This window comes from Pleurodeles waltl, chromosome 5 (genome assembly GCF_031143425.1).
Source record: "Pleurodeles waltl isolate 20211129_DDA chromosome 5, aPleWal1.hap1.20221129, whole genome shotgun sequence".
Lineage (NCBI taxonomy): Eukaryota > Metazoa > Chordata > Amphibia > Caudata > Salamandridae > Pleurodeles > Pleurodeles waltl.
The window spans coordinates 574,389,161-574,413,569 of record NC_090444.1 but is presented as its reverse complement, the minus strand read 5'-3'; the positions used below and the strand labels follow the sequence as shown (position 1 = coordinate 574,413,569).

At 49.8% G+C, this 24,409-nt stretch overlaps 1 protein-coding gene across 2 annotated transcripts in view; it reads left to right on the top strand.

Moving 5' to 3' along the window:
* The window catches only part of USP34 (ubiquitin specific peptidase 34), a 1,940,069-nt gene that overhangs the window by 1,677,152 nt on the left and 238,508 nt on the right, over positions 1–24,409 (top strand). For both annotated transcript variants that reach the window (XM_069234398.1, XM_069234397.1), the window contains 2 exons: positions 21,879–21,983; positions 22,088–22,212. In XM_069234398.1, the coding sequence (XP_069090499.1) occupies positions 21,879–21,983; positions 22,088–22,212 (230 nt within the window). The remainder of the gene's footprint in view (positions 1–21,878; positions 21,984–22,087; positions 22,213–24,409) is intronic.

Below are 24,409 nucleotides of genomic sequence, written 5' to 3'. Positions count from 1 at the left end.
CCTCAAGACAATGTTGAGTGGCTGGTGGGGTCTGCTGTCCCATTGACATATGAAGTTCCTGCTTCACAGGTGGCAAGTCTGTGTCTTCCTCGGAGTCCTGCTTGTCATCTAACCAGCTTGGGAGACTGTGGGCCCCTGCAGCTGGACTGGAACTCCTGTTCACTGCGACTGTTGCACTTACCAAGGCTTTTTACTCTTCCTCCAGGAGATCTTCAGGCCCCAAGAAGCCCCTGCGTCCAGCACTCTTTAACTTAAAGATCAGCCCTTGTCCTGCAACTCCTGCGATGTAGGGCTTATGTTTTGTCGTGCTGGTAAGGCCTCCTTGTATCCATCACCTGTGGGTGACTCGTGGAGGCTCCATCGACTCCTACTGGCCTTCCTGCGTGCTGAAGGCCAGCCCTGACTCCCCCTCAAGTATAGAGTCTCCTGGACCTTATTGGTCCCCAAAACTTTGCAAATACGTCATCAGCTCCTGCTTGCATTTGCCAGTGCTTGTTGGTGACCTGGCTGGTCACTGACCCTTGTGCAGTCCGGCGACCGGCGAGGGACAGCTCATAGGCGACTGCAGAGTTCTTATGCAGCTCCTGGACCCTTCAGCTGGACTTCTTCTTCCACTGACTTTGTAGGAACTTCCCCTCCTGGAGGGTGGCATTGCCACTTGCACCACCTGGGCACCTCCAAGGGTGCTTCATTCTGTCCCCTTCCTGTGCAGGTCCTCCACATCTGTAATCTGTCCCTCGGTTCCACCGGCCTGGTTCACTGGTCGTAACAGCAGCTTGACAATCCCAGGCATCCACTGACTTCAGAGAGAATCCCTTCTCCCCACTGCATCCAGGTTCCCTGGTGTAGGTACCCTCTCTTCTGGTTGTCCTAGGGTGGGGTCCTCTCCAGCCTTCCTCTTGTCTGCTGGTTTTCTCAGGGTCCACTGGGAAGGGTCCAGAATCCCACGAACTCCCGCCACAACTCTGTTTTTGCATATGGGACAACTGGGTGGTTAACTACCTTGCACCTGGTTGCTGGGGACACTTACAGTACTTACCGCTTCTGTTTCTGTCTGGCCCCAGCTCCTGACTAACTACCACACTTACCTTGGTTGGGTTCACTATTTCACATTCCACTTTTTTAGTATATGGTTCGGCTCTCCAAAAGGATCCTGTATATTGTTATTCTGTTTCTGTTGTTTATTTTGTGTATGTGTTGTGTGTGTATATATGTGCCTAATGCCAAAAGACACCCCTGCACCCGGAGCCTGTGGGCCTTGGGGAGGTGGACAGTCAGTATCCCTAGTATCAGATCTTACCTGGTGAGCTGTGAGTTTTTTCCTTCAGCCTCCAGGTCCGAGCCTGCAGCCTTTTTCAAAAACTGATCTCCCCCATTGACTTGCACTGGGTGCCTGATGCTGTGTTGGCACTCTGCACCCGGCTGCCCCGTGCTGCTGAGGATTATAAGTTTGGTGCTGCCTTATGGCCCCTTGCTTACCTCAACACCAGGAGATCAACCCTTGTCACCGCTTTCCTTGCCTGTGAGCAGGGCATCTTCGGTTGCCCCCAGTCTCCATTGGTTAATATTGGGTACCCGACGCTGTGTTGGCCCTCTGTACCTGGCAGCCTCTGTGCCACTGAGGATGTAAGTTTGGTGCTGCCTTGAGGCCCCCCTTGTACTTAACTGAACCCTAGGAGATCGACCCCTGACACCAGTTTACTCATCCGTAAGCAGCACATCTTCATGCACCCCCAGTCTCCTTTAGTTAACATTGGGCACCCAACTCCGAATTTGACTTGTGCTCCCTGCGGCCCCTGTCCCGCTGTGTGGGCACTCTTGGTACTGATTTATACCTTGCTGGGTGTTGCAAAACTGCATTCTTTTTTGCCTCCTGTAGGTTAACTCTGGTGAACTGAAAAATTGCACTAAGTGTTGAATTTTTTTTTTGATAAAGAGTATTTATTGATTTTGCAAGAAACAATGATACGTACAATTAACATGATGCCAACGGGCATCGAACAGTGATCGAACCCGATGTCCCCAGCAACACATTGTAGATAAATGTTATACGCAATCTAGAAGCCTGCTATGATCTCCCATTTTCCCCATATCTTACTATGCTTATTTAAACATCCTCTGGCCTCATATACAAGTTTTTCACGCTGCGCACACCAGTCCAGCCCCCGTCTCCATTTAGTCAGTGTCGGTGCAGTCCTGGCCTTCCAGTCCGCCATTATATCCCTCTTGGCCACCAGGCATGCCACCCCTAGGAAGGTCCGATCCGCTCCTCGCAGCCTATTGTCTCCCATGACCCCCAGAAGGAGGGGCAACGGCACCCTCTTTATATCTTCCTGTAAGACCCCAGAAACTTCCCGCACTACAGCTTCCCAGTAAGTCACTATGGTTGGGCAAGCCCATACCATGTGGAAGAAATCAGCCGCGGGGCTCCCACAGCGGGGGCACTCCGCTGTGGGGCGGAGGCCCGCTCTGTGTAATTTGGTGGGCGTGAGATAGGCAGTAGGAAGAAAGTAGGTTTTTATTAATCGGAAGCGAGTGGCCATTGTAAGGGTACGCGGGCCATCAGTGCTTCTGCCCAGTCCATCTCTTCCATGGGGCCCACCCATTCCTCCCATCTTTGTCAGAGCCCTCCCAGGGAGCCCGCAGTGACGGTGATTAGGGTGCGATATATCTGGGAAACACCTCCCCTGCCCAGGTCTCCCATCAATGCCTTTGCCTCCATAGGGCTATGTTCGGGTATGGTGTCTCCTGCCTGTACATGTACTAGTAGGGCATGGCGTAGCTGAAGATACCGGTGGAACTGTGTCTTGTTTAATGAATAGTGTTTCTGAAGATCCTGGAAGGACCGCATGTGTGACCCTCCCCGGATGTCGCCCAGAGTGGAGATACCTATGTTATCCCAGTTCTGAAAACCCTCCAGGCCCGCCACTTGTACCAACTGCCTCCCATGCCATAGCGGGGTCTGCTGGGTAAGACGTCCCCACCACCCCGTCAACTTCTGAATCGTCCGCCACCCCTGTAAGACCACTTTGGTCACATCTGGGACATCTCGGGCGATCGGGTTCCCGTAGAGGGCCCCGATGATCCGTGGGTAGCCCATCATCCGTAATTCTAGTTGATATGCGGGATCTGTCCACCCACCCCCTACGCAGTCATTAATTACGAGCACGTGCATCGCAAGATGATAGTATTGGATATTGGACATGCCCAAGCCAGCGTCGTATATGTCTCTCTGACAAGTTTTGAGCGCCAGTCGTGAACGGGTGCCGCCCCATATGAATTGGCGCGCTAAAGAGTCCATCTCCCCGAACCATCTCATGGGGATGGGAAGTGGAAAGTTTTGCAGAAGGTAGAGGAGCCTGGGAAGGATCATCATCTTGTACAGCGCTATTCTGCCAAGCAGGTTCAGGGGGAGGGCCCTCCAGCGCAGGAGATCGGTCTTGATTTTCCTTGTTAGCGGCGTAATGTTGAGTTCCCATGCCAACTCAGGAAGAAGTGAGATATGTACACCTAGATATTTGAAGCTGTTCCTTCGCACTGGGATGTTTCGTTGCCAATCTATGCAGTCTCGAGAGCGATGTAGGGGAACCAGCAGGGACTTGGCTGGGTTCAGGATCAATCCAGAGGCTTCTGCAAAAAGGCCCAGGATCTCTAGAACGCGGGGGCCACTCTTGGGCGGGTTAGAAATATACAAGAGAACATCATCAGCGTATAACGCCACTCGGTCCTCCGAACCGGAGGGCCAGGGCTAGCCCTCAATCAGTGGGTGCCCCTCAGCAGTATCGCCAAGGGTTCTATTATTAGCGCAAAGAGTAGGGGGGATAGCGGGCATCCCTGTCGAGTTCCACGGCCAATGGGCAATGGGTCAAAAACCACTCCATTCACCCGGACTCGGGCAGTCGGGTTAGAATATAGGAGTTTCACTAGTCCTCGAAATTTGGACCCGAGCCCGTTTTTTTGCAGGACCTGTTCGAGATAAGACCAATCCACTGTGTCAAAGGCTTTTTCAAAATCAAGTAGGAGTAGTGCCAAAGGTGTATGTGACAGAGTTTTGTGGTGCGCCAGGGCCAGATGTAACCGCCTGATGCAGTGCCTAGTACTACGGGTGAGCACCAAACCACATTGGTCAGGGTGTACCAGCGTGGGCATTACCTCCTTCAGTCTGGAGGCAAGGATCGAGGAGAGCACTTTGATCTCAATATTTAGAAGTGAGATGGGCCGGTACGCCGAGCAATGTCGTGATGGGGGTTGAGTTTTGGGGATCACTACAATTGTCGCTTGGTCAATCTCAGTGGGGAAGCGGCCCCGGTTTTCAGCTTCCTCATACATGTTAAGCAAGTGGGGACCCAGAATATCGCTGCATTTACTATATAACTCTGCCGGGAAACCATCAGGGCCTGGGGTCTTGCCCGATGCCAGATTGGATATTGCATTGCAGATCTCTGCGAGGCTAATGGCCTCCTCCAACCTGCCTCTTGCCTCCAGGGACACCCTGGGAAGGGTAATATCATTTAAGAGGGGAGTCTCTCTCTCAATAACGGGGCGGGGTGTTTGGCATATAGGCGGGTGTAGTAGGAGGCGAAACTGTGTGTAATTTCGACAGATGTTTTGACGAGGGAGCCAGAGTCCTCTAAAATCTCGGGTATAATTCTGTTGGCCAGGGGGCGGGTGGCCAACCAATGCAGAAGATCCCATTTTTATCCCCCCATCCATATGTGCTTGGCCGAGTCCAGCATTATGTGTTTAATATCCTCTCTCACCCTAGTCAGCTGTCTCATGATAGAGGCCGATGCCGAGTTCACGTGTTGGCGTTCCAGTCTTAAGGCCTTGGTCACCAGCTCAGAGACCTGGGAGTTCTGGTCTTGCTCACGGGATCGAAGGATGTGCTTGACATGCCCTCTGAGAGTAGCTTTACAGGCGGCCCATATTGTTCCTGGAGATCGAACCGATCCCAGGTTCAATTCAAAATATTGACTAAGGTGATTCCTGATCTCCTGAGTGTAGTCTTTGTCCTGTAAATGCCATGCGTTCAGGTGCCACATCGGGCGCCTGGTGGGATCTGCTCCGCCCAGTCGGACACGTATTGGCGCATGGTCCGAGGGAGAATCTCCGCCCCTGCGACGTTCGAGAAGTCCAAGGCGGGCATGAACACAAGGTCTATTCTGGATTGCGTCCGGTGGGCAGCCGATGTATGTGTGTATTGGCGTTCCCTGGGGTGCCAGGTGCGCCACACCTCGCATAGGCCGAGGCTCTCGGCCCAGTTGCTTAGGGCTGAAGCCCGCTTGGATCTACTAGCGGTGATCCCACCAGACACGTCCAGATTGGGGTCAAGAACCGCATTGAAGTCTCCTCCCAGCAGGGTGGTCCCCTGGGGAAGTCCTGTAGTCACTCGGTGGAGCGAAAGTAGGAAGGCATCAAGTCCTGATGGAGGAGCGTAGGCGCACACAAGGTTTATCGGTGACCCTTGAAGAGTCCCCGTGACTACTACAAATCTGCCCTGCGGGTCGGACTGCGTGGTTGTGATCACCATGGGTAGAGATCGATGGAGCAGGATGGCCACTCCTCTAGAGCCTCTGGAAAATCCTGCGTGGTATACTCTGTCGTATCCTCCTCGCGCAAGCATGGGGCACCTGGACCCGAGGAGGTGGGTTTCCTGCAGGAGGACCACTGAGGGGGAATATCTACGGAGAGTGTTCAATACTTCTGATCTCTTGATCTTGTCTAATAAGCCGTTTACGTTCCAGAAGAGGACTTGGGTCAGTGAGGGCCAAGCGTGGGTTGTGCAGGTGCTATACAATGCTGAGTGTGTGGCTGCGAATCTAGGGACGACCATTTCAACATATCGGTGAAACCTTAAAATTACAAACAAGGCTAACTAACTTGTTGCCCTCTAAACCTATTTCAAACTAATCCCCCCCCCCCAAAAAAAAAAACACCCCCCTCCCCATACTCCCACCCCGGAAGCATCTGTCGCCCAAGTACCCAACCAGAACCAGACAGCCAATAGGACTGTCATTGGGGTGGAGTGGTGGACCCCTCCTTTCACTCGGATCAATTGCAATTAACAGTCACAAATCGAGCTTTAGGCACCATGCATTAGGAAGTCTCAGTGTCATCAATGGTAGCCCCTCCAGGGCCCGCACGAGTAAGTCAAGCATGGTGAGTCCCCCCCGCGTCCATCGAAGGGGCCACACACATCATGTCAGCCGAGCACCGGGGATTGGCTCAAGCTACTGTCCTCCGCTGTCTGGGCTGATGTCCGAGGCCCAAGGAGAGCATCGGAGATGTTCTCTGTCTGTGAGTCTCGGGCCGCCTCACTGTCTGCAGGAGTGGCCGGGTCTTTCTGCCTACCTCTCCGGGATCTGGTACGCCGCCGGTTCCTCCGGGGCCCTCCCGAAGGGTAGGGTTCGATACGTGGGGTTTTTCCAGTGGATCTTGGGGGACCCCTATGGGCTCCGACGCCCTCCTCTGGTGTTTCAAAAAAGTACGCTTTCCCATCCATAAGGACTTTGAGCCGTGCGGGGAAGAGGAGCATGTACGAGAGTTGCATTGCCCTAAGTTTTTGTTTAACGAGCTCGTACGACCTGCGGCGGGTTTGGACCTCCCGGGTGTAGTCCGGAAAAATTAGGATTTTGTGGTTTTCCCATTGAAGATCTTCCGACCGCCTAGCTTCCTTGAGGATATTGTCTCTATCTTTAAAGTTAAGAAATCGTGCAATCATCGGGCGTTTTGGGCCGCCCGGAGGAGGGCGCGGGGGAGCGCCCTGTGGGCCCATTCAACCGCAAACCAGGGCGAGAGAGACTGGTCCGGCATCCAGGTTTTGATCCATCTCTCTAGGAACTCAGGGGCCTTGTCATCCTCTATGCCCTCGGGGAAACCGATGAAGCGCAGGTTATTGCGTCTTGACCGGTTCTCAGCATTCTCCGCACAGCGGTGAAGCTCGCTAGTTCGGGTCTGCAGCTGGGCCACTTTGATTTTGAGGTCAGACAGATCATTTTAATTCTGGGAGACTCGGGATTCAACCTCGGTGATTCGGTTCACTGCATTTCTGAGATCTTGCCTAATGAGGCCCATATCCACTCGCACTTCTCCGATTTTGGTCTCCACGGCCGTCTGCGATGATTGGATAGCTTGGAGGATGGCACTCACTCCATCCGGCGCGGGACCGCCACTAGCCGCGTCCCCCCCCACCTCGTTGGCCCGTCATTGTCGTGAACTGGTCGATTTTTTGCTGGGAGGGTGGAGGTTGTTTGTTCGCCTTATCCCTTCCCATCGTGACACTTGGGACGGGGGTCAGACACGTTGCTCCCACCGTATTACGTTTCAAACCTAAGTCCTCAGTGCGCTTTCAGATATCTTGGGTCTAGGAAGGAGACAACATGGTGTGGTCCCGCCGTGACGCTCAGCGCAAGGACGTCGGGAGGTCACAGTCTCAAGGGCACCCTCCAGTCTCCTCTACACCCCTCTGGGCCCCGCGAGGGCAGCCCCCTTGCCGGCTCCGCGGGGAGGGCCGAGCCGTTGGTCCTGCTCCGACAGTCCCCTCTTCACCCTCTCCACTCAGAGGGGAGGAATTCGCTCCAGTTTAGGGTCTAGCTCCCCTCATTCCCAGGGTCTGGCATTTCAGTGGCAGGTCCAGTCTCACCTCAAGCTGGCCGCTGATTTCCAATCTCCCGTTTGACAAGGACAGGTTATCTGTGATTCGGAGTCCTAATTTTCAATCCGTTCTGGGAAGCCCTCCTCCGCGTCCCAGATCCTGGTCTGTTCCCAGCCACTGTTGTGGGCTACGGTGAACCCCATCCGGATGAGGGTCTGAGGGGGAGCGGAAAGCAGGCCACTGGGTCTCCCATCCGTTGTTCTGGGGAGGGGGGGACTCCCACTATCACCACCTTCCTCCTTCTCCTCCTCCCCCTTTTTGCCTTCAAGCCGTGTCCTCGCCCCCACGGGGCCACGCTCGACCCTCGGCCTGGTCCCGGCCCTCCACACGGCCCCGGCTCTCTCCCTGAGCCAGACAGGATACCGGGCGGAGTGGCATCAGCCGCGGCGGCGGTCTTCCTATCCCCCCCGGCCGCCTCAGTTCAGCCCGCGGGCCTGCTTAACAGGATATGCGGGGGGCCACGGCCTCCCGGCCGGTGCCCACAAACAAGCGCAGGGGGCAGCGCTGCTCACCTGGCGCTCTCCTCATGGGGGTCCGCGGCCGGAGCACAGGCCCAGACTCCCTGGGGACTCTCGCCGCTCCCTCGGCTCGCTGCGGTCACCTCCGGTGGAGCCGCCGGTCCGATCTCAGCCCAGGCAGGTGTATCTCGTTACGGCCGCCATCTTTTTTTCGGGATCAGTCGGATCGCCGCGAGGGCACGGGGTCTAGGATCCTCGCTCGCTTACTGCATCCAGCCCTCCAGGGGATCCTAGGGTCACAAGGATGTCTGGAGCGGCGTCTTTCCGCTCATTCGGACCTCATTAACCACAGGCGGATGACGGAGGGTTCCGGAGCACTCTGAGTGCGACCGCCATCTTGACGCCTGAAGCCACGCCCCCAAGTGTTGAATTTTTAAACTGCAAAGTATTTATGCTAGAAAAACAACTTACCTGAAAATGAAGTTTTTGGGTTGGAAACCTTTATATAAAGTAATGTTATTTTTTCTAAATTAGTTTCAGATTTATTCTTTGAGTGTGTGTCCCATTTATTGCCATATAAAGAGATCCAGCTTCCTGCATCCGCCCTCAGACCATTATGGATACTTAGTGGGAGACGGATATGCCATCATCTTCCCCATCGGTGTTCAGTTACATCAGACCATGGGTACTCCAGATAGTCCATAGGCACTGCTCCCTTTCCTTTGTGACCCCCCCTCCACCCATGCCCCCACTTACGATCGGCTGACAGAGGACCACTTCTCCTTGCTCCATCAAGAAGTGCAGGCTGTCTTGGCCAAGGGAGCCATAGAGAAGGTGCCTGGATCAGAAGTAGGTTTTGGTTGTTATTTTCACTAGGATGGAGGACTTTGTCCTATCCTGGTTCTGTGCCATCTCAATCTCTTCTTGAAGAAGGAGAAGTTCAAAATGCTCATGCTCGTCCAAGTAGTGATGGAGTTGCAGGACGTGTATTTCCATATCCCCATCCTGCTGGCCACAGTTGATACCTGCGGTTCACGGTGGGCCACAAGCACTTTCAGTTTGCTCTGCTTCCTTTTGGCCTTATTAAACAGAAGAAAAGCCACCTGAGAAATTGTTTTTTTCTTTTGTAAGTAATTGTCCACTTCCAGCCTATCTATGGACATACAGAAAATTGTGACGGGATGTCCTCACACACCACCAGGTGTCATGCTTCATCATAGGACTCCCTTCGCTCTTCAAAAAACCCATTTGTTAGAGAGCAGGGCTATACTTTACGGTCAAGGAGGCACTCCACTTAACTGCTGAACGCGTAATATGAAATGGTTAAAAATGAATGCAATATACAAAAACTACCTTTTAATTTGTATGAGATATTACTTGGTACTAAAAGCAGTGTGGAGACTAGGGGAACCAATACCCCATCTCCACTTGAACCATCAACATGTTTCTGCCTCTTGGCTCACAAGAGTCTGTGGCATTCTTCAGGACGGAACACAGGATCATAATGTGCCATGTACACCTATCAGTGCCACATTAAATTCCGCATGACCTTTGTCGTCCCACACTTTCCTGGGTTCCTCAGTACCATAGATGTGGGTCATCTGTGCCGCATGGAGGAAGGGCTGAGGGACCTCTGTAGTCACACATACTCCAAGGTGCGTCCCTCATGGATCACCTAGTGCTACTCACTCCTTCCTCACGATGATCTTTCGGCCCTACCATCACCCCTCAGGTGGTCACCAAGGTGATAGTGATGGTGGCATCTCATCTACCGATGTCAGGGATTTTAGTATTCCCCTACCTCGATTACTGGTTGTTGAAGGCAAGCTCGTCTCTGGAAGTTGTCACCCACCTTTAGAGTATGGGGGACATCCTGCATTCACTGGGGATCACTAGCCACATGCCAAAGTTACACTTGATTTCTTCCCGGACTCACTCTCATCTTAGCCATTCACAACTCAGTTTGGTTTCATCCAAGATATTGAGTTTGAACCCTATCTTTCAGCCTCTGTTCTGGATTTCAGTTAGGTTGACTCTGAGACTACTGGGGCTGATGGCCTCCTGCATCCTGCTGGTCGAGCATGTAATGTGACTTATGCAGGTTCTGCAGTGAGGTCCAAAGTTCTGGCGGGCCTTACATCAAGGCGACCTCTCAGACCATGTTCAGATTTCAGTAGAGACTGCAATGGACCACCAGTGGTGCTTGCTGGACCTCATTTGGGTCATCTGCAGACCCCTCTCTCTACCCCACAGTGGTGATTAGTGCATCACTTATGGTTTGGGACGGCCATCAGGGAGAGGTGGTGATCCAAGGCCTCTGGTTTCTAGTGGAGTCCCAGCTCCATATCAGTCTTGTGGAGCTGAGGGCTATCTGCTCGGTGTTCAAAGTCCTCCTTCCATCCATCAAAAGGAGGCTGGTACACGTGGTTACAGACAACACCACCCCCATGTGGTATTGCAACAAGCTGGGTGTGGTGGGGTCTTGTACCCTTTATCCTGTGCCTTTGGAAATGGCTGGATCTGTAAGAAATGTTCTTGGTGGTGAACCACTTGACAGGATCATTGAATTGAGGAGCAGATGAGATCAACCATTGTCATCTCGCTAATCACAATTGGCTGTTACACCTAAAGGTGGCACGATGTCTCTTCCCGAAATGGAGAGAACCTTGGCTCAGTCTGTTTGCCACAACTGAGAATGCTCAATGTAAGCACTTTTGTTCATTGAAGTTTCCAAGGCATCTCTTGCTCAAAGTCACGTTCCACCTCAAGTGGAACCAGGGGAATCTTGTGTGCCTTTCTGCCAAAATCTCTCCTGCCCAGAGTTTTTAAGAAGGTCTCAACCTACCAGGCTCAACTCACCCTAGTGGCTCTGGATTGGGCACAGAGAGTGGTATCTAGAACTCCTGGGCTTGAGCATATGTCCTCGGACCAGGCTTCTTCCCCCGAAGGATCTCCTGTTGCAGTAATAAGGCAGGATTCTGCTCCCGGGCCTTCACAATCTTCATGCTTGGAGACTAAGTGGAGACAGCTGAACACCTTCCACTTTTCTCCAGAGGTGGTTGATGTCATCTTGGCAGCCAGGCATTCCTCAACAAAAATAGTATACTTCTGTTGTTGGGACATATTTGTGGTTTGGTGCGGCACATGAAAGATTGTCACCCCCTCCAGGCCAAGTTAACTGACATTCTGTTGTTTGTTTTGTCACTTGCTGGACAAGCCTTTGGACACGATTAAAGGCTTTCTTTTGGCCTTCTTATGGTTGCCGGATCAGCCCTCCTTGTTTGAGTCTCTATTTGTGATGAGATTTTTGAAAGAGCGTCAACATATGTTCCCCCCTTCTTCTTTTGTGATTCTCAAATGGGATATTAATCTGATCCTCACTTATTTGATATGTACTCCTTTCGAGCTGCTTTGCATCTGTCCCTTATGACTCCTTACAATAAAGACTGCCTTGCTCATTGCCTTTCCGCAGCATGCCATGTAAAATGTGCTTTAGGCTGTCTGTTTTAATCCACCATACACCACTGTCTTCCTAGCAAACCAGTTGTAGGAAGTTGGCTCTGTATGTACTATTTCAAAGTAAGAAATAGCATGCACAGAGTCCAAGGGTTCCCCTTAGAGGTAAGATAGTGGCAAAAAGAGATAATTTTAATGCTCTATTTTGTGGTAGTGTGGTTGAGCAGTAGGCTTATCAGAGGGTAGTGTTAAGCATTTGTTGTACACACACAGGCAATAAATGAGGAACACACACTCAGACAATTCCAGGCCAATAGGTTTTTATATAGAAAAATATATTTTCTTAGTTTATTTTAAGAACCACAGGTTCAAGATTTACAAACAGTATTTCAATTGAAAGGTATTTCACTCAGGTATCTCAGGAACTTTGAATCAGCAAAATAGCATGTACAGTTTTGGCAAAAATGGCAATAAGCTATTTTAAAACTAGACAGTGCAAATTTCAACAGTTCCTGGGGGAGGTAAGTATTTGTTAGTTTTCAAGATAAGTAAACCACCTACAGGGTTCAAAGTTGGGTCCAAAGTAGCCCACCGTTGGGGGTTCAGGGCATCCCCAAAGTTACCACACCAGCAGCTCAGGGCCGGTCAGGTGCAGAGGTCAAAGTGGTGCCCAAAAACATAGGCTTCAGTGGAGAAGGGGTGCCCCGGTTCCAGTCTGCCAGCAGGTAAGTACCCGCTACCTCGGAGGGCAGACCAGGGGGGTTTTGTAGGGCACCAGGGGGGACACAAGTCAGCACAAAAAATACACCCTCAGCGGCACGTGTGTGGCCAGGTGCAGAGTGCAAACAGGCGTCGGGTTTGCGATAGGTTTCAAGGGGAGTCCCAGGGGTCTCTTCAGCGAAGCAGGCAGGCAAGGGGGGGGGGGGGCTCCTCAGGGTAGCCACCACCTGGGCAAGGGAGAGGGCCACCTGGGGGTCGCTTCTGCACTGGAGGTCGGATCCTTCAGGTCCTGGGGGCTGCGGGTGCAGTGTCTTTACCAGTCGTCGGGTTCTTTGAAGCAGGCAGTCGCGGTCAGGGTGAGCCTCTGGATTCCCTCTGCAGGAGTCGCTGGGGGGGCTTAAGGGGGTCAACTCTGGCTACTCACAGGGTCGCAGTCTCCGGGGAGTCCTCCCTGTAGTGTTGGTTCTCCGCAGGTCGAGCCGGGGGCATCGGGTGCAGAGTGGAAAGTCTCACGCTTCCGGCAGGAAATGTGTGGTCTTTAAAAGTAGCTTCTTTGTTGCAAAGTTGCAGTCTTTGTGGAACAGGGCTGCTGTCCTCTGGAGTTCTTGGTCCTTGTAGATGCAGGTTGGTCCTCTGAGGCTTCAGAGGTCGCTGGACCCTGGGGGACGCGTCGCTGTTGCAGTTTTTCTTGAAGTGGGGAGACAGGCCGGTAGGGCTGGGGCCAAAGCAGTTGGTGTCTCCATCTTCTCTGCAGGGCTTTCAGGTCAGCAGTCCTTCTTCGTCTTCAGGTTGCAGGAATCTGTTTTCCTAGGTTCTGGGGGGCCCTAAATACTCAATTTAGGGGTGTGTTTAGGTCTGGGGGGTTAGTAGCCAATGGCTACTAGCCCTGAGGATGGCTACACCCACTTTGTGCCTCCTCCCTGAGGGGAGGGGGGCACATCCCTAATCCTATTGGGGGAATCCTCCTTCTGCAAAATGGAGCATTTCTAAAAGTCAAAGTCACCTCAGCTCAGGAGACCTTCGGGGTTGTCCTGACTGGCCAGTGACTCCTCCTTGTTTTTCTCATTATCTCCTCCGGCCTTGCCGCCAAAAGTGGGGCAGTGTCCGGAGGGGGCGGGCATCTCCACTAGCTGGAATGCCCTGTGGTGCTGTAACAAAGGGGGTGACCGCCAGGTGTGACAGCTCCTGCACGGGGAGTTGAGAAGCACCTCCACCCAGTACAGGCTTTGTTACTAGCCACAGAGTGACAAAGGCACTCTCCCCATGTGGCCACAACATGTCTGGTGTGTGGCAGGCTGGTAAAACTAGTCAGCCCACACTGGAAGTCGGGTATGTTTTCAGGGGGCATCTCTAAGATGCCCTCTGGGGTATATTTCACAATAAAATGTACACTGGCATCAGTGTGCATTTATTGTGCTGAGAAGTTTGATACCAAACTTCCCAGTTTTCAGTGTAGCCATTATTGTGCTGTGGAGTTCGTGTATGACAGACTCCCAGACCATATACTTTTATGGCTACCCTGCACTTACAATGTCTAAGGTTTTGCTTAGACACTGTAGGGGCATAGTGCTCATGCACCTATGCTCTCACCTATGGTATAGTGCACCCTGCCTTAGGGCTGTAAGGCCTGCTAGAGGGGTGACTTATCTATGCCATGGGCAGTGTGAGGTTGGCATGGCACCCTGAGGGGAGTGCCATGTCGACTTAGTCTTTTTCTCCCCACCAGCACACACAAGCTGGCAAGCGGTGAGTCTGTGCTGAGGGAGGGGTCCCCAGGGTGGCCTAAGACATGCTGCAGCCCTTAGAGACCTTCCCTGGCATCAGGGCCCTTGGTACCAGGGGTACCAGTTACAAGGGACTTACCTGGATGCCAGGGTGCACCAACTGTGGGAACAAAGATACAGTTTTAGGGAAAGAACACTGGTGCTGGGGCCTGGTTAGCAGGCCTCAGCACACTTTCAAATCATAACTTGGCATCAGCAAAGGCAAAAAGTCAAGGGGTAACCATGCCATGGAGGCATTTCCTTATACCAGTTCTGTGAACTCAGGCATCCTTTCTGCCTAGAGTTGTGATGGTGTTCCATGTCAGTCACACCATCACCCTGTCTGCGTTCTCTGCTCCGCCTCACCCCTATGTGGGGAGAAGAGGCTCCATAGCTTGGATCTCTTGGAACTCTTTGTGTGGTTCACTGGAATGAAAAAAGGGAAGGCTGTGCAGAAGAGAACCATCTCCCACTGGATCATGCCCTGCATTAAGATCTGCTACACATTGGCTTAAAAACAGGCTCCAGAAGGATTGCATGCTCACTCTACCACTGCCAAAGGCTGCTACTATTGTGTTACTGCGCCAAGTCCAAGTCCTATACAGGCAGTTATGTGGGTGTTTCTCCATACATTCACAGAACACTATTGTCAGGACAACCAAACTTTCCAAGAGGGACATTTTGCCTACTCAGTGCCCCAGAACTTTCTTGTCTCAGTCAATTCACAATCTGGCATCTCCACATAGATACTGCTTTGACATGTATTCAAAATCTGGAGGCTCTGCGGCTGGCAGAAGTTACTTACCTTCGATAACACTCTTTGTGGCAGAGACTCTAGCCGCAGATTTCTCACCAACCCCCCCTTCCTTCCTGTTCTGTGATTGGAACTCTACCCATTAATACGATCCCAAGTGTTTGAATCTGCACAATGCTCACAATCAATTAGCTCTTGGGCTCTGCGTTTGGGAGTGTGGCCAGCCTCAAAAACAACTGTCATCAGCACAATGGTGACCCATAATTTCTGGAGCAGAACGCGATCAGTGCAGAGCCACACAGTGCCACTTTACAGAATGCTGACTTGCTGCTGAAAGGTTTCCGGATTCAGTCTGCCACCAAGGGAATATTCAAAAGGTGAAGAATCTGCATCCAGATATAGTCCCTACAGAAAGCATAACCAAAAGTTAAAAAAAAGTAAGTAACTTATTCGCCCAGGACACAATTAGTCCATATATGTCCCCAACATGCCAAGAGAAGTCTGTGTGTGTAGTGGCTACTAGTTATATTTAGTATTTCCATAGAAAGCACTCTGCTTCATGGGTGGTCTGTCTTTGAAGAATTGTATGGTAAATCCATCATTCACTATAAATTTGAGAAAGTAGGCTCTTTTCCAGCATGGTTACCCCCATTTGTGGTCTGTTTGTCAGTGTATGTTTACTGTGTCACTGGGATCCTGCTAGTCAGGACCCCAGTGCTCATAGTTTGTGGTCTGCTTGTCAGTCTGTTTTTGTCAGTATCCTTAACTGTGTTACTGGAGTCCTGCTATCCAGAGCTCCAGTGCCTATGCTCTCTTTGATTCAAAATTTGTACTTACATACTGGTAACCCAGTATTCCACTTCAAATTGGTACACTACCCCCCCCCCCCCACTTATAAGTCCGTGGTATATCGTACCTAGGTACCCAGGGCATTGGGGTTCCAGGAGATCGTTATAGGCTGCAGCATTTCTTTTGCCACCCATAAACATTCCATACAAACACTTCTTCAGGACTGCCATTGCAGCCTGAGTGAAATAGTGTTAGCACTATTGCACAGCCATTTTGACAGCACCAGGTCACTTATAAGTCACCTATATGTCTAACCTTCAGACCCTGAAGGCTAGGTGCATAGGTCCTTTGTGTGAGGGCACCCCTGCAATAGCAGAGGTGACCCCACATCATCCAGGCCCATTTTCCCAGACTTCGTGAGTGCGGGGACACCATTATAAGTGTGCACTACATATAGGTCAATACATATATGTAGGTTCATAATGGTAACTCTGAATATGGACATGTAAGTTGTCTAGCAACTGGTAATTGTACCCCAATACTGATTATAATATTGGTGGTCCAATTCCATGTACCCTGGGGGTTCCACCATGGACCCCCACTCCTGCCATACCAGTCTTCTGAGGGTTTCACTGCAGCCCCAGCTGCTGCCACCTCACAGGCTTCTGCCCTCCTGGGGCTTGAGAAGCTCAATCCCAGGAAGGCAGAACAATGCATTTCCTTTGGGAGAGGAGTGTTACACCCTCTCCCTTTGGAAATAGGTGTTACAGGCATGGGAGGGGTATCCTCCCAGAGCCCCTGGAAATGCTTTGAAGGGCACAGATGGTGCCCTCCTTGCATACTCCAGTCTACACCGGTTCAGGGACCCCGAGTCCCTGCTCTAGCACAAAACTGGACAAAGGAAAGGGGAGCGATCACTCCTCTGTCCATCACCACCCCGTGGGTGGTGCCCAGAGCTCCTCCAGAGTGTCCCTGGGTTCTGCCATCTTGTTTTCAGGATGGTCAGGGAACCCTGGGAGCATCTGGGTGGCCAGTGCCAGCAGGGGATGTCAGAGACCCCTCCTTATAGGTGCTTACCTGGTTAGGTGACCAATCCCTCTCTCAGGGCTATTCAGGGTCTCTCCTCTGGGTGTTTCTTCAGATTCGGATTGCAAGACTCCAGCAGGAATTCTCTGCATCCTTTACTTCATCTTCTACTGATGGATGAATCGCTGACTGCTCCAGGAACTCTGCAAAACTGCAAGAAAGAAGCTAAGACGACTTCTGCAACCTTGTAACTTCAGCTTCTGCCAGCAACTGCAACAGTTTCCAGGTTGTGCATCGTCCAAGGACTACCTGTCTTCAGCTTGCTCCAGAAGAACCAAAGGAGTCTCCTGTGAATTAACGGAGTCACTTCCCTGCTTCAGCAGGCACCTCTCTGCAGCGACGACTGGTGGCTTGTGTCCCCCCTCCATACGACAGGCGTGGATCCAGCGACATTCCGGCAGTCCCAACTTCCAGCTGTCCAATTGTGGTGGAGGTAAGAGCCTGCTCCCCCACGCAAGACAGTACTCCTGTGCACAGCGTCACTTGCAGTTGCCAAGGCTTGTGTGTGACCTTCCCAGAAGTTCTTTATGCGCAGCACAGCTTAGGCCCCCAGCACTCCATCCTGTGATGCACAGCTTCCTGAGTGGTTCTCCAGCAGTGGGGGGAACCTTTGTGTCGTGGTTCATTGGCCTCCATTTGCACCTTCTTTGTCCCCATGCTGTGGGACTCGTGTGCACTGCCTAGTCTTCTGAGGGCTCTCTGAGTTACTGAGCACCCCCTCTGTCTCCTCCTCCTGGGTAGAGGCCACCAGGCCCCGGGCAGCGCCATTTTCCACTAACCGCAAGCTTTGCATTTACCAAGGCTTTTTGGCTGAATCCAGTGACGCAAACCAGACTGCATTCATCCTTCTGGCGTGGGACATCTTCTGCACCAACAATGAACCCGCATCTGTCTTATTTGGTGCAATTCTGACTTTGTCTTCTCACCGGTGGTTCCACTTTTGCTCCTTCATCCGGGTTAGCAGGGGCTCCTGTTCTCATTGGACTCTTCAGTGCTTCTTGGACTTGGTCCCCTTCTTCCTCAGGTCCAGGAATCTATTGTTGGTGTCTTGCAGTCTTTTCTGATTCTTGAATTATCTTCTATCACGACTCCCAGTGTGTGTTTAGGAAACTTGCTGTGTTTTACTCATGCTTTCCTGGGCTCTGGGTTGGGGTACATTACTTACTTTTGGTTTTTTCTTACACTCCCAGCGCCCCTCTACACTACACTTGCCTAGGTTGGAAACCAAATTTAGCATTCCACTATTTTAGTATATGGTTTGTGTTCCCCCTAGGCCCTTTGCAATCTATGGTGATTTTCACTATTTGCACTGTTTTCTTACTGTGTACTTACCTGTTTCTGGCTATTAGTGTATATATTGTGTGATATACTTACCTCCTAAGGGAGTATAGCCTACACAGTATTTTTTGGCATTGTGTGACTAAAATAAAGTACCTTTATTTTTGTAACACTGAGTATTGTCTTTCATGTGTGTAAGTACTCTGTGACTACAGTGGTATTGCAAGAGCTTTGCATGTTTCCTAGTTCAACCTTGGCTGCTCTGCCTACATCTACCTCTAGAAAGCCTGGCTTCTAGACACTGACTACATTTCACTGATAAGGGATAACTGGGCTTGGTATAAGTTTTAGGTACCTTTAGTACCCACTACAAACCAGGCCAGCCTCCTACAATAAATACCCTAGATCACTGTTTTTTCCTCCTGGTATGGAGTCTACTGTGGATGCAGCAACAGCTTCCGGAGTGAAAATGTCAGTATAACCAGAGGACATCTTTAAATTAGGCAGCCCACCAAACTTTAAATGATGCCTTTGCACTCGTTCTCCAACTGACAAACGTACCTTCTCTACTTCAGCTTAGGATGGAACTAAAACCCAAACTGTCCTTGATTCACCTCCCCTCAGAATTCTTAACCTTGGTTTCTGCATTCTTAAACATCAGTGTACCTGTGCAATCCTGAAACTAAAATTTCTTGATTGCATCCTTAACATTTATCCATTTTCTCCATATATGTCTGCAGGAGGTTTCCCCCTCTATGTATTGTGCAAAATTAGGCACACTGTGCAGGGGGTCCAGGCAACCACAAATTCGTTTCCAGAGGTAAAAACTAGATCACCTAATGCTCTAATTTTTGAGGTAGCTTAGTCGAGCAGTTAGGTCAATCTTGGAGAAGTGCAAAGCATTTGTTGCACTCACAGTATCAATCATGCGACCCACACACTCAAAGGAATAACTCAAGACCAATTTTCAAAAATACTTCAGATTTTTATATAATTTTTAAGACACTTTTGGAGATAGGGATTTTTGAAGTTTTGTAAATGCAGTCTTTCTCTGTGTAATTATGCACCATAGGAATCAATAGGCAGTCACTTTTAAAAATGCATATAAAATCACACAGTTGCTTTACCAAGTTCCCTTTTGCAGGTTGGTTGAGGTCGTCAGTGGGCACACTGTGCCAGCCGTAGAAGTTTGGGCGGCTCCCAGTTCCGTCGGGAACAGTGCTGGAAAGTCTCTTGGAGCTGGTGCAGGACCACTGAGGGGACCACTTGGAAAGGCCTGTTCTTGCAGCTTTAAAGGTGGTGTCTTGGGGTCCTCTTTGAGTGTCAAGGTTGAAAGGGATGAGGGACCCTTGGGGCACAGCTGGTTCCTCTTTGCAGGGCACTGGGCGGCCAGGTGCAGGACGAGTTGTTGATCCAAGGGCTGTGCGCAAAGGTGCCTTTGAGGTCCAGAGGTAAGTCGCTTTCAGGGTCTCTTGCAGGACAACGGGGGTACTCTGGTGGGAAGTGCGGGGTGTTCCAGCAGTCCCTTGACTTAGGCTTCCTCCTGGTCCGGTTTCAGCTCTGGGGGAGCTTGTTTTCTTGGAGTCTGATGTCCACTGACCAGTACTCACGGTATTGGTACGGTCCGGCCACTGGAGGGTGCAGTGCGACAAAACGTGGCACACTTGCAGGGTTTGTCTTTGTAGTCTTCGGGTCCGGCTGCAACTTCCTTTTCGGGAGATATCGGCTGGTCAGTGAAGTGACCCTCACAGGATTGCTGGTTCTTTGGTGGTACCTCCACTCAGAAGAGAGATCTTGGGCGATTGGTTAAGCCTGGAGGTCCTCTGTGTTTTTTTAGGTCAGTCCAGTGTCCAGCTCCTCCACAGCAGCGATTGTCAGGTCCTGGGTGCAGCAGGCAGGGTTTGGCGCCTTTTTCTTATCCAGCAGGTCCACAGTTCTTATGCCTTGGATCTTCTTGGGCTAGTCTTCTTTGTCCTTTCAAATCTGATTTCTTGGTCTAGGGATGCCCACTAAATACTGAATTTAGTGGGCGTTTACGGGGAACCTAGTAATGTCCAAAGGACACTTACCTTTGGATGGCTACACCCACTATAGTGACCACTTCCTGTGGGAAGGGTCAGTTCCCTAAACCTAATTGGCTATTTTCCTTCCATCTAAGATGGAGAAAAATAAAATGGTGGGTCCACCTCGCAGGCAACACCTTAGGGGTGGTGCATGCCAGGTGGGGCCTCTCCTTCTACCCTTTGTGTGGTTTCCCACCAAACGTGGGGATTTGTAAAGGGGAAGGCCATCTGCTGCTAGCAACAGGCATGAGAGTAGAGTTTCAAGGGCGGTAGGCCCTTTGAAGCTCACTGCCAGGCCAGTGCACATGCCTGAGGGAGGGGGTGTTAGCTCCTCCACCCAGGAAGGGCTTTGTTTTTAAAAACCAGAGACTGGGCTCTCTCCCAAGGTTTGTATATTGGCTGTCTCGATGTGGCATGCTGGATGGAATCAGTCAGCAACCATGCCAGGATAGTTAGCTTTTGCAGGAGGCACCTCTACGGTGACCCTTGGTTACATTTAGGGATGAATCCAATACTGGTACCAGTTTGGATCTATCATTCTGAGTTGTTTGATACTAGAGTGGCCATCATGTAGCTGGGGAACTTGTGTTTGACCAGAGTCCAGCACATGTATTGAAATGGCTGATCAGTTCACTCACTATGTCCCACGTTTGACAAGGACACAGTGGGGGGCATATTGCTCATGCTGCCCTCACATATAGTATGGAGCACCCTGCCTTAGGGCTGTAAGGCCTGCCAGAGGGGTGTCTTACCCATAGCAAATGCAGTGTATGGTGGACAGGGCACACAGGCATGTCGAGTTTGTGTTTTTGGTTTGCCCTAGGACACTCAGCCTGCAATGGCAGTGCTGTGGGTGCATCTGGATACACGGCCCTAGAGGGTGCCACAATCAATGCTGCTGCCATCAAGGGCCTACGCATAGTACCCCATGCCCTGGTGGGCACATAGGTGCTCACTTACTAGGGACTTATAGTGGTAGCTAAGGGTGTATCCAATAGTGCCAATGCATCACAACAGTTTTAGGGAAAGAGCTCTGGCCTAGGGAACCTGGTTAGCAGGGTCCCTGGGCACTACAACCTCTAGGCTACATTAAACATCAGGCAAAAAGTGGGGGCTAACCATATCAAAAAGAGGCCTTTTCTCACAATGCCTTCTGTTGTAATCCCAACGTTGGGTTAGCTAATGTGCTAGGTCAAGTTCACTCTCTGGCAATAAATGAAACTAAATAAACAAAAAAAAACATAAATTGCAATTCATACTCTCGCATCAATGCCTTATTTCACAAAAAGACCTACAATGTTTCCTTTTCAAACACTATTTTACACCCCTATGGTCTGTTCTAATGCTAGCTAATAATCTGACACTTGCCCCATGTTGCCCTTAGGTAAATTGGGATCACTTTCATTGAGACAACTTCAGGGGTCTCTAGGCCTTGTTGTTAAATGATTGATCGGCATAAATTAACATTATATTGATCGTAGCTCTATCATGTCTCTTTTACAGACATCTTTGTTATTTGTATTACTTTCTGTAGTTCTACGGTCTTTTTTTTCTCAATTTTATTATATTATACTTTATGTGAAAAACTCTTGCTCTGTTGGGCCTTACAAGAGCTATATAAAACCTCCAACTAAATAAATAAATATAAGAAAAATACACCAAACATCCAACAAATGAATATCCTCTAACTAAAGAATTTGTGATGGTGGTTTTGCAGCATCTTGTTGCTTTTGTTTTAATCTCTCCATAAACTTGTTCCTTTTTTCACTTCAGGAAAAGCTTTTTGGTATTACAACTGTTGATGTTACAATTATAAAATACAGTTTAATGCCCTTCTTTTGTGTTTGTTTGTTCAAGATGTCCTCAAAGAACTGGTGCTTTTGAACCCTCATGATTTCTTACACACGTTGGTTCCGTTCCTGCAACACAACCATTGCACTTATCATCACAGTAACATACCAAGTATGTATTTCTCAATATATCATACTGAGTATTATCCCTTTTGTTATGCCACCAATATTCATTTGTGATGCCTAATTTTTCTTTCTCTCTCTCTCTGACTGTAGTGTCCCTAGGTCCCTATTTTCCTTGTCGTGAAAACATGAAACTTATAGCAGGAAAAAGCAATATCCGTCCTCCCCGCCCAGAACTAAATATGTGCCTATTGCCCACAATGGTTGAAACCAGCAAGGTAGGGTTCTTATGGATATACGTATTTGAGTTATAGTGATTAATATTAACAGTACTGATAATGACTTTGAGTTTTGAAAACAGTTTCTGGGAAATGGCACCTGTTTTGCTTAGCAGAGAATGTTGTGCATAGCTGAGAAGTAGAGAACCATTGGTGCTGTAAGCAGGAACAGATATAACCTAAACAGAATATGAAAACAGTTGACGTTTCCTGCATTCTCTCCTGTGAACTGTACTCTCTTCCCTGTTATCACTACCACACATTCTTTTAAAGTTTTTGAGTCTAATATGCTTGTCCTTTTTTATTAAAGAACTATGTTATCAGTTATCTAAAGATGCACAGTATTTCATTTAAATACATCCATATATTGATGTTAGTAGGCCAACACCAACAATGTAAGGCACTGCAGCATATACATGTGTGAAGAAATTACATATTTAGATAAAAAGTAATTTTTGTTGAAACATTTTCTAGTTCACCCAAGCACAACTGGCCTAAATGTCATTGAATTGCTGGTTATGGATTGTCATGGAAAATGCATTTCCTTGGGCACAATCATAGCACACTGACTGCTCTGCATCCATCCATGTTGAGGTTTAGCTCTATTAAGCAGTAATATTTGGATTACTTACCAGTAATCATCATTTCTGTTGGATCATTTTACCTGCAGATTCTTTGTCAGTTGAATAATCCCAGGTAGCAAACTGAATCTGGAAACTTCAAAGATCTAAGACTCCATTAAGGGCAGCTGGCTTTGTATCGACACTGGAAGTGACAGATGATGTAATTAAAGCAATATAGTGCTCACCCCATCACAGCAACATCAACTCCCTTTTTTCTACGCAGTCGATGCTGATCCAGAGCTCACTGTCTGAGAATCTTGTGAATGTATCCACACAGAAATTCTTTTGTTTCAGTACTAGAGTGTCTCCCATTAAGCGTTCAGGCTTCAAGCCTTGTAAGGACTATAAGGGACTGATGTCCATTACTGAACCCCACTCTATCTGTCTCTTATGCTTGTTGCCAGGCCATGACTTCAGGCCCTGTTAGTCTTGCCTTAGCATGCACCCCAAGGTAATTGAAGAGACGGAGGCTTCTATTTTCATAGCTTGGGCCCATGATGAGAGAAGAGGCTCACTTCACAAGAGGGCCCCTTTGAGGTCACCTTCTCCTACATTTCTCCAGTAAGCAAAAGAATCCTAGAAAACATAAAAAGCATGACAAAGGTTAGTCTCCTTGAGGCTGTCTGACTCCCACAGGATCGTCATCCTTAGAGTCAGAGTTGGTGTGGTGGACTGATCTGGCTCCAAGTTGTTCCAGTCTGAGGTCACAACTGGAACCAGCTTTGGAGCCACCCAGATCCCTTTCATCACAGACTCTGGCTTACCCAGTCTTTCCTGCAGCGGGTGCTGACCCAACAGTGTTTATGTTCAGATTTTTTGCCCTGGTGATGGCCCCCTCTGGTGCTCCTTTAGGTCCCAAGGAGCCTTATGGCATGCTAAATTCTGATAGACTTCTGACCGCAGATTCTTCACCTTTTCACTATTCCCCCAGGCATCACACTGGATCTGGAAAATTTCAAGTAGTACTCCTTTGCCCCTCTAGGTGTCGCTGACAGCTCATTGTTGACGTTATTCCACACCGGACGTGACATACGTAGCCCTATAGAGGCACCACCCATTCACGCTGACATCAGTTCCGTTCATTCCGCTCCTTCTAATGTGGCTCCTCAGCTCAGTTTCTTCACTTTCTGTTAGGGCTGACATACCAGAATTTTTTCCAAATTTTGGACTTTTTCCAGTGTGCAAGGGGCATGTCTCTCCCAAAGACCACAAGTTTCAAACTATGTAAGGACTGTCACAAACCGATGATAATGAAAGACTCTCACGTGGTCTGTCCCTGATGTCTAAGCTCATTGCATGACTCAGTCATGCAATTAATATGCTCTGATGCATCCGAAGGCCATCCTGGACCACAAGGCCAAACTCTAAGTTGCTGTGCACCATTGAAAGGCCCACTCCTGCTCAATAATGCGGACATGTTAATGTTCCCGAGGCCGTTCCCAAGAGAGATTGTCATCACTGTCAACATTGTCAGGTAGGGCAGAGAAAAAGAAGCATTTGAAACCCAAACACACATCCACCTCATACTGCCATTCTCACCAGGAGAAGTCCTGTGGAGGGCTAGTTACCCCGAA